The following is a 10,893-nucleotide window of genomic DNA, read 5'->3' as shown; positions in this document are numbered from 1 at the left end:
GATCACTCGGATGATACCTGAATTGTTACCCCTCTCCAAACTTCCACACCATACCAGTGGGAGGACGGTTGGCCCCGATGAATTTCAAGTGCACAAGACCCGCTTACATGACGGTTCTTCGGTGGAATCGGGTCTCACACCTGAAACCTCCTGGATCCGAAGCCGAGATCTTACCACCAGGCCACCGCGGCCCGAATAGCGTTTAAATAATATTTGGAGGTTTTATTTCTACGATCTTGAATCATTTATACATTATAGTGTTGGGTATTATGTGTAAACATTTATGTTATAATAATGCAATATTTCATTACATGAATGATTTTGCGCATATTTCATTCGTAGTATCTAAAAATGTCCATATTCAATAAATTAGCTCGTGTAAATGTTCTTGCATATTTGCAAAAATCAATATGAATAAAATATTATATTATATTACATATTATAATATATTATAATATTACATAGCTTTGAATAATAAATCAAAAACTTGGAAATCCAATAAAATAATTAGTTTGATTTTTTTCAGTAAACAGGATTTTTATTTGAGGGGCATTAAAATTTTTTGAAGGAGCATTCTAATCAATGCAATACCAACTTTAGAAGTTTTGAAATATTGAGATTTCGTTCAATAATATGGCCGATTCTTGAGATTGTATCCATGTTCACCTGTGCCATATGTTTATGTTAAGAACTTTCACTCAAAACCGTATTTTTTTTTTAATGAAATTGACCTTAACTGTACGTTTCTATAATATTGCACAGTTGCAGATTTTATATTTGTTCATTTTTATGGGTTAAAATCAATCCAAAGGATGTCAATCTAAATTCACACAAAGGATGAGAAAACTTATTCATAGAAATTTATTCTCAACATAAATTCACTTGTTTAGAAATGTTTACAAAAGATTGAACCGTTGTTAAAAAAATTCAACAGATTTAACAGTAAAACCGTAATAAATATTAAAAATCAACTAAAACAACTTCAGTAGATGAAAAGATGAGTAAAAAATGTATTACATGCACTGGGAAACTTCCAAAACATGATACTGATAATTTCTCACCAAATTGACTTCTGAAAAAAGAAATTCCAGTATATTTATGGAAATCTTCAGTATTTAATCAATGCTTTCGTTTCGGCTCTTCAGTTCTTTTAGTACAACTATGTTTTCAACGTCATTTTTAGTAGATTTTTTCCTAGGGGAAAAAAGAAAATATCATTAATCAGTATCGTATCTCTATATGAATTCAGCGCTAAAAAAAATCGAGGTGAAAATGTTTTTAAACTGATTTTGTCGTTTTATTCTACAGTTTAAGTATTTGTTTTAGAAAAAAAGTGCATTGATTTAGTATACATAATAATTTCATTTTCACCGTCTTCATAAAATTATTTCCTTCTAATTTAAATTCAAATTTAAAAGCCGCCTTCTCATTTGCGAGGATTTCCCACATTTATCAAAATGCAATAACGGTAACTTTAACTGTATTAAATTGCTTCCTTAGTAATTTTGTTCGTGTTCCAGCGTCAAAACGGAAAACACCTTTCTGAAATGTGAAAAGCCGCCTTTTTGGTTTCAAATTCTTACTGGCCAATCAGAGCCGCTTTTCTCTATGATTATGAATCGGATTTGCAGAAATAATATCCAAAACAGTATTCAAATTTCATCTTAACCAATCGAGTTATCAACAGACGGATTCATAGCTGTTTTTATGCAGCTACAAATTATTTTCACAATGAATAAAACAAAAACCATTATATGGGCGTAATACTTATTGTTGAATGTCAACTGTAAACAAACCCGCACGAACGCTTCAGACTGTTTTATTGAATGCTTTTACAGCTACAATTAATTCAAATGTTTTTCTAAACTAATTCATTGGAACTTGAAATTATTATAAGAAACACCTGGGAAAAATACTTGGCGAAATTTCCAATCAATCAGAGGAAGGGAAAAGGTAAATGAAATCATGGAATACAGGCTTCACGCAGAACGTTTCATAGGACGTGAAAAAAGGATAAAATATATGAAAATTTAGCCATCGCCAATGAATGATCGCATCTTTTAAGACTATCATCTCACAGAAATTTAGCATTACCTTAAATCTAAATACTATCTTTTGGATTATATATTTCATTTGCATTCCATTTCTTTGTTTACAAGAATGTTTCAAAAATTTAATTTGATACAAAATCTGTAACAAATATTTTAACATTATGATTTAATTCATACTCATCTATAAAAATATTCAATCGTGTACTTTTGACGGTGTTAAAATAAAGTTAGAAAAGAATTGCTTTTTTTTTTTGGACATTAACTCGAGGCATTTTCATTTCCACTTTTATTTTATAGTGTGTACACTTTAAATTGTATGAGTAATAATTTATAGTAGAAGCGATTAATTTAAATTCATGTTTTTCAATCTTATTAAACAGTAGGCGAAAAAAAATATAATATAAAATATAATTCCAATAATTTATAGCTGCATGAAAAAAATATAATTCCGTATTAATAGCTTGTGTTCATTTATTTCCATGTCTAGGATATCAGCACAAGTAATTGAGTCTTTTAGGGAAGGAATGTTCCTTCATCTTTAAATTCTAAATTTGTTCATGGAGCTTATTACGATGTAACACCGCTGTATGCGCGCACCATATTATCAATAAAATAAAATATTAATAATATAATAAATCTATACCCCGAGCGGACAAGATGTTCCCAAATGTGGTTTTTGGTAAATGTTTGTACATTTAGCATTCAGTTACGTAACTTCTACTTGAACTTTAATAATAAGAAAAAAAATGCAAGTTATAAAATATCTTTCTCCTTAAATACTGTATTTTTTTTAATTTAGAAAATGTAATTATAAGACTGAAAGCACTCAATAAAATATCTTGTTTTCCAGTCAAAATCATACTTTCGAAAAAGGATAAAATAAACAAGTCTGTATTCACTTAGTACAAGAGGGATTTTTGAATAAGAAGAGTTTGATACTTTTAAGTTTCAGCTTTTGAAAAACGAGATAGATTTACATCGGGTTTGTGCTTACAATGGAATGAGTCGTTATACCTTCAGTTCCGCTTGCGTCTAAATATTCTGTATGCTTGTAAGAAAGAGTGAATCATACAAAATAAGTCAGAATTTTTATATTCAATCCACAGAAGGTTCTAAACTCAAAACTAATTCATTACTGTTCCTAAAGAATCCGAATTAAAGACATTGTTTGAAGTATATGAATATACGAATAAAGTTTATGAATATGAGTATATGAATAAAAATTTCTTCGTTTCCACCTCAAAGGAGCGATTTTAAGAGTTTAAATTTTAGCTTGGAATAAAGGCACGAGAAGGAGAGAGGTTTAGATGCTTAACTGTTTCACTATTAGTGTAGTTTTAGAATAAATTTATTTCGGTTAAATAAAGCCATTACAAAATTCGTACTATGTTATTCTCTTTGTATTTAATATGAATCACCCTGTATTCATCAGCACCGAGTTTTACTGCTATATACATTAAATCAAGTAATTGATATTTTATCAGGCTTATTACCTTAATTTTATTCACAATTTCAGCGTTTGATAAGACTTATAATCAATATTTCTAATCAGAAATGCAATGTTTTTTTTAAAATTATTTGAATGCTTTTTTTTTACCTCGATATTAGAGCCGCTTCTTTTATGGTGTCCGGAATGCTGCAGTTTTTTGTCTCTGGCAATAAAAGAGACAGGAACCCAGCAGTGACAGCTAAGAATCCAAAGATAAGTTGAGGAACGATAGGATGCGAGGCTTTACCCTAAGAAAAAAGAATTTCAGCATATATCGTCAAAGATATATATTAAAAAATCGGTTTCAAATTTGCCGAAACGTTTTAATGACCCAAAACACTTAAATAGCTTAGATAGATCTGTACAATGTGGGATACGAGATTGTTGTATGTGTTGCCATATCCATAAGGGTGAACCAAAAATATTTTTTTTGTCTAATATCTAGACCGTGAAAATTGCGGATTAACGAGAAATGAAACGACGTTTAAAATTAACATCTTCCGCACTCGTATGGAATATAAAGGTCATAAAAAGTGAAAAAAAATCGATGTTCTTTGTTCATTTTTGAATTTTTTTTATACCCATAGATATTAAACGCATATCTTCTTTTAGAGTAAAAATATACATTAAGTACACACTCGAGTATCCTTTCTAATGTGGCGGAAGGCAGATCGGATAACAAAAAACCGGATAAGCCAGAGTTCTATGAACTCATTTTTTTTACCCTCCAATACCAAGTTTTTATACCAAACGTATTACGTAATACGTATTTTCTCGCTTCTTATTGCGTACTAAGACCTCCAATTATCTCAAGCTACTTAGAATGTGAACGCGGTCCGATGAGTCACAAAAACAATTGTCGGTAACGTGTCGTGTTAAAATAGAAGATTCTGTATTGGTAGTTTATATATGTTTATATATAAACTACTGCACTGTACGTTTTAAGAATTTATTAGAGAAAAAGTAAATTAAAAGATAGAAACTGTTCACATTTTAACATAAATTCTGTAATGCTTAAAACATAAATGCAGGAAACAAACCGTTAAAGTGAATCCTAGGCCTAGTTCTTAAGAAAATTGACTTACTGATTTTATCTTTCACTGATAAATGATTACACAGAAATGAAAAGGTAACCCTAAGATAAGAGTCAAAACTTACAGTTTTTAGTTTTTGATAAAGTCTTTAACAGACGACATTCTGCAACGTCTTTCCTTCCTCATTTATTCACGATAAAAGAAAACTAGGCCAGACAGCACGGAAGCCGGATATTCGCGAACCGGATACTCGAGAGTGTACTGTATTTAATGAAATTCTGTCAGTTTCCACTCGTTCATTTTTCCAAACGAGTCATTGCTTCTTTATTAGCCGACATATCAGCAAACTTTGTTTACAGTGGCATAATACCATACGGGGAAATTAAGATTTCACACCAACTTCGAAAGCATCAAGTTTTATTCCCTTTCCGTTTCAATCACTCCATGTATGGTTGATAAAGGAGGAAAATAAGAATTTTAAGTTCAAGAGCGATCGAAGGAAACCGCAACTTATCTTCATTTTTGTATCGAAGAGCAAGGTATTTTTTTTTTCATCAAAATCACTACATAGATCGTTTCAACTTTCCTTGAAAAAAAAATTTGACGTCTAAATGATAATTAAAATTTTTTAGCATAGCTTTGCCATAGATATACGACTCATCAATATAAAGAATGCCATATACAGTGAAGGAAGCCCGATGTCTACGAAAGTGCCACCTATCGATGGGGGGATAAGGCGGTGGCCAAACTAAAGACGGAAAAAGCTTCAAAGGTTTGATCGACAAGCCGAATAACACAGAACAAGAAAAAATTCCTAGTCCCCAGGAGATATTGCTATGTGGGAGTGTGGCATTCAGAAGGGCAACCGACCCACCGAACTACTCCCAATAAAACTTTCCCTTACTCTTTGAAGAGGTCTTTTTATCGAAGGTGGTGTGGCTACAGCGGACACTCCGAAATTCATTGTGGTTAGAGCGGACACATTTTCCCCCCATCTTAGAACAGATAAATAAGTAAATACTTTTAAAAATCACAAATATAATTTAAAACAGTATTTTAAGTGGTAAATATCTTTCACGTAGGATAACGGGTTTTTTTTTTTTTTTTTTACCGAAGTTTTCTGTTTTTGCACTCGATTATCGAATTACAAGTATAAATACATTTTTGCCAATCAAATTTAATTATTAATATTATATTATAGTGCAAATGCATTTTAAACATAGCGAAATGTAATAAAAATAAAAACTTTTAGAGAAATATTTAAAAATTAATAGTAAGTAACAGTATAATGAAGGGATGAACGAATTTCAGGGATCTTGTGGAAAACTGTCCCTGTTTTAATATTTAGAGTCAAATAAATATTAAAACAGGTGCAATTGCCATAAAATTAGTTTCATTAATGTAAGTAAAAATAAATACTAGAAGTAAAATATATAAAACAGATACAAGTAAATAAAAGAAAAATAAACACAAGTAAATAAATATTAACTAACCTTTATTATGAAGGCATAAATTTCATTTATCATAGAATTTAGTCCAACCTAGTTACAAAACTGAAAAATTTTAGACGTTTTTCTAAATTGTTTGATGTTTCGAATTCTTTTAGGATGTTTTCAATTGTTTCATCCAATTTTACATATGCTTTTTTCCTTTTTATTCCAGGGTCGCCTAACTCTCTGGATTTCAAATTAAAAGACACTTTGTATTTCTTCTTTTAGTATTTTAACTAATAAGTGGACATTAGGCTGGTTTCTGCTAGTGATTGCATGTAATTTGGAATTCCACCCTTCAACAGAATTATTTGTCCTATGGCTGTCCATATACATTCCATACTTTAATGGGCATATTTGGAGAAAGGCCTTCTCTCTCAAAAATATCGACTTATCTCTACAGCAGGTGCAAAGCTCCAAACTACACAATAGAAGACATATGACTGATTAGGGAAACAACATAATAGGTGCAAAAATGTCCGCTCTGCCCACCCAGCTCCTCTCACGTGTCCGCTGTATCCACTTCCGCTCTGGCCACGTAACCCTTTCGAAAACCGACACTCCTTGTACATCACGAGAGGGGTTTGGTGGGGTTAATGAACCACAAGTTGTTTGGAAAAGATGCTCATTGAGTTAAGATATTTTAGATTTTCTTTACTTGCACAGAAAATCGTACCGAGGGCCGCGTGAATGTTATAAGGACTCTTAGAACTCACCACTGATTAATTATTTAAGTACTTCAATTTTGGAACATTTAATTTCTCTTCATAATTATTAGAGAATCCTGTAATTTAGAAGGAGTAATTGAATAATTTAATATTTATAATATTTCGTTTGACACGACTTCATTTTTAACAATAATTGCGTTCATTAATTTTTCAATCCAGGAGGATCGGGCAAGATCTATGTGCCTATGAAAATGTAAGACCTCGAACTCATCAACAAAGAATGGATTCAATCCTTTCTCTCGATAGTTTTAGTACTAACAGCGAATTTTAATAAAATGTCCCTAATTTATTTTTAAAAAATTTTATAAGTAAATTATTTATTTAAAAATTTTAAATAAGCTTAAATGAGAAAGGAAACGAACAAAATTATGGTGAACTTTTCAACTCATGATATGTATTTGGTATGATCTGGTACTTCTGTGTAGCCGGGATGTTCCTAATTTCTGCCTGATTTTCGCAAAAAAGAGAATATCCTAAATTTTAATCAAATGACTCATTTGTACCATATTAAAAAGACAAGATAAATATAGTTATTTTGAAAATAATGTTAGGATAAATTCTATTCCTTAGCTTTTCTAAACGTGGAATATAACCAACTTAATATGATAATGCGCATAAATTGGAAGAAAAAAATAATAAATTGTAAAATGCATATTTTAGATTAAGTGTCTCCTGGTTTTCGAAATTTTTAAAATATTTATTGAATGATGATTTATTTTGTTTTATTTATTTATTTATTTATTGGATTTTGCCAATATTACCATGTATCCGCTTAGCCAGGATTTCGTATCAGAGTTCTGGAATGTTTCAAACTGAAAATTCATCTTGGCTTTGTAATAATTTTTACTTATGTATAAAAAAATAGGAAAATAAAAAAAATAGTCACAATTTTTTTTAAAAAAATAAATCTATTTTCTAAAGAATTCTTTTCTTAATATTTCACAATATGGTCACCTGTATTTAACAAAGAAAAGAGTAAAGTAACCACAACCTTTCTCTCTTTGACATCCGGAATAAGTCAAAAATGTTTCGCATTTCTGAAGGCTTATCAGCTATTTTTTTTATTTGTAAGTAACTAAAATTTAAAAAACAAATGTTTAGCGAGATTCAATTAAATAACTTGGTAGGAATGTTGCTTCGTTCAAAATAGAAATTATGATTACTCATATATAACTATGAATTGGAAGAAAAATAGTTGTAAAATTTATTCTAACACAAATGCCAATACACATTAAAAACATTATTTCTTTGTCATAGAACTTAATAGATCAACTTAGTTTTAGTTAATTTTTATAATCCAGATTTATGGTTGCTAAAATTAGCTTGCTTTTGATCGCTTACTCACAAGAGTATATTTAACTACAAATTCGACAGACATACAACATTTTCTACTAGTTTAAAAAACTTATACTGTTCCACATTTTGTGCCAGGCATCTTTCTAATTTTCAATAATTTCAACTAAAATGGTAACTTGAAAAAAGAAAATCTTTAAAGTTCAACTAATACAAAAACTTTCTCACTCAACATTGTTTATGCGCATTACAGATAATATTCTCATCTAATATAATTAATTTCACTAACATTGATTCTTATACATCCAATAATTTATTATTCTTTACATCCAATAATCCATTAAGGACATTTCCTTGTTCCATTAAACATTTATTTTCTCATTATCCAAATATAAGCAATGTAGATACATGAAAAGGAGGAAAGATCAATACTAAAACATATTGGTACAGAAATGCTAATACAGACTTAAAAAAACATTACTTTGTTGTCATGTTGCTGTTAAAATTTTAATCTAATGAAAACGATGCGTGAAAATTTCTCTGAAAGCGTTATTTAAGATTTCTAAAATAGCTCCTAAATCACTAATATAATTAGCAGTACTTGCACGGAGTTGATCGTAACTTGATAAATATTAGCAAAACCAGAAACAGAAACATAGAATAAACTATTAAATCGTATTAATCTTTTACAAGCATAAAAAATAATGAATTTATATGGTTTTTTTTCTTTTAATTTTTTGATAAAAATATTGCTTAGTGGACTAATGTAATATACATACACACACATACATACGTTTCCTTTTGAGTATAGACAATAGCGATTTTGAAGAAAACGTATTCAAAAATATGCGAATATTAAATTATTAGTAAATAAAAGAGCGTGTAGATTTTCTTATATCTTACCTCCCTTTAAATGAATTTAATTCCATGAATTATTTTGCTGATAAAAGCAATATTACTTTTCCATTAAGAATAAAATTTATTATCATTTATTGCAAAATATATAAATAAGATAAATGTTATGTATAAGATCAAATATATAAAACATTGATAAAAAAACGTAGGCAAAATAGCAACGAATTATACACAAAAAAAGTGTGGATTGTGAAGGCGCAGATGAGAACAGCTGTGATGGCAAACAAAATAAAAGAAAAAGAAAGGCAGAAAGAAAATAATGTTGAAGGGGAGATTTTTAAGACTTAGTGAAGACCAGATAATAAAAGTCACAATCAGAGGGTAAAGGGAGAGTTTATAGTGTATTCCTCCGCGAATGGGAGGAGTTAAAGAAACATTGGGGGGGGGGGAGTGTAAATTATTTTTCCACTTTTAGGTCTAAAATGCTGCTTTTACACATTTTAAAAAAAATTTAAATATGCATCGGAAAAACGATACCAAAACTGATGTTTCTATCTTGCTATTTTTATTTTATTTACGATAAAAAAATTTATAGAATTGTTTAAATGTGTGAAATGGAAGTTTTGCGACTTAATAAATATTTAAAAGTATTTTGAGAAGTCCGAGAAAAAATTCCTTTGGCAGAAACCTGTGTTTTTATTCCTTCTACCGATTGCAGATGACGTCATAAAAAAGAAACCGCAATAGCATAAGAAAAAACACTACAATATTTCCCTATAGGATAACATTACGTTTGAAAATTGTAAGTGGCGTGTATACGGACCCTTAAAACAAAATTTGAAACATTTTGCGATTACTTCATTTTTAAGTACGATGATTGTTTTAATATATATTTCATTTTTTTTGGAATTCAATTTTATTACATTTTTGTCAGTAGACGCATGTTTTTAAATTTGATTGTGAAATTTTTGCAAAATTGAATTTCCTTCAATTGCACGTAAATAATTCTCAAAGACTGGCTATAATATTTAGCTATTAATTGCAACTGCATTGTTATTTTTGGATAGTTAAAGATATTCATATTGATAAATTATTTGAAGTGAATTTAATTTTTTAAAAAATTGCTTATTTATATAAATATAGCAGTTGACTTTGAATCGTGAACTCTAAAACATCAAAGTTAAATATGTAGTCTAAAGTCTAATTGTCTAGGATTGATAGTAAGCAATTTCTGATTACTTCAGTACATAAGATATTTAAAATATGATATATTTGTTATTTATTTCTTTTGGAAATTAAGGAATTAAGAATATGCAGGCATCTAATCTCTTATAGTTTCGAGAAAACAAATTGTGTGTATTTAAGCTCTATGTATATCGATTAGTTGGAGAAGCAACATGCTCAACAGCGAAACTTCAATCTCAGAATCTTCGGCGTTATGAAGAGCACTGTAATACATATTGTTACGAAATTTCCGGGGGTTCGTTTGGATAGTGGGAGTTATATGGTGTGGAGAACGCTCAATCAGCAGTAGAAAATGAAACAACGACGTTTATTTACACGAAGACACACAGGACAGCACAAAGAGGACAACTATATACAGCACAGAAGACGATTATCTTCAGCCGAGAAGTGCAGACAACCCGACTCTACTGCAGACAGTAGCGCACAGCTTAGTTCAGCACTAGCTTCACTCCGTCGCTGCTCCGCTTATCCCTGGAAGACCAGTTCTTCACCGTCGATTCCGACTACTTTCCTCTGTCGCTTCCGACTACTCTACCACTACTGGGTCACGACTACTCGGCAGTTGCAGGCAGCTCCCTTTATAGGTCTCAGGAGGCGGGACTAGAAGCCTCTCAACCAATCAGGAACGTTCGAAGCGTATCTCGGTTCCTACTGCACGGATCGGGAAAATTCTCGATTGCTTCGGGTATAATCTATTTTGGCGCCAAA

At 30.5% G+C, this 10,893-nt stretch overlaps 1 protein-coding gene across 1 annotated transcript in view; it reads right to left on the bottom strand.

Annotated features, from left to right (window-relative positions):
* Positions 1 to 881: 881 nt before the first annotated feature.
* LOC129975761 (organic cation transporter protein-like) overlaps positions 882 to 10,893 on the bottom strand; it is a 48,340-nt gene continuing 38,328 nt past the window's right edge. The window contains exons 11-12 of the mRNA XM_056088962.1: positions 3,649 to 3,788; positions 882 to 1,194 (exon numbers count right to left, since the gene is read on the bottom strand). Of these exons, the coding sequence (XP_055944937.1) occupies positions 1,116 to 1,194; positions 3,649 to 3,788 (219 nt within the window). The 3' untranslated portion in view covers positions 882 to 1,115. The remainder of the gene's footprint in view (positions 1,195 to 3,648; positions 3,789 to 10,893) is intronic.

This window comes from Argiope bruennichi, chromosome 7 (assembly GCF_947563725.1).
Source record: "Argiope bruennichi chromosome 7, qqArgBrue1.1, whole genome shotgun sequence".
Lineage (NCBI taxonomy): Eukaryota > Metazoa > Arthropoda > Arachnida > Araneae > Araneidae > Argiope > Argiope bruennichi.
Note: the sequence above shows the minus strand (reverse complement) of the source record. Positions and strands in the feature narration are given on the sequence as shown.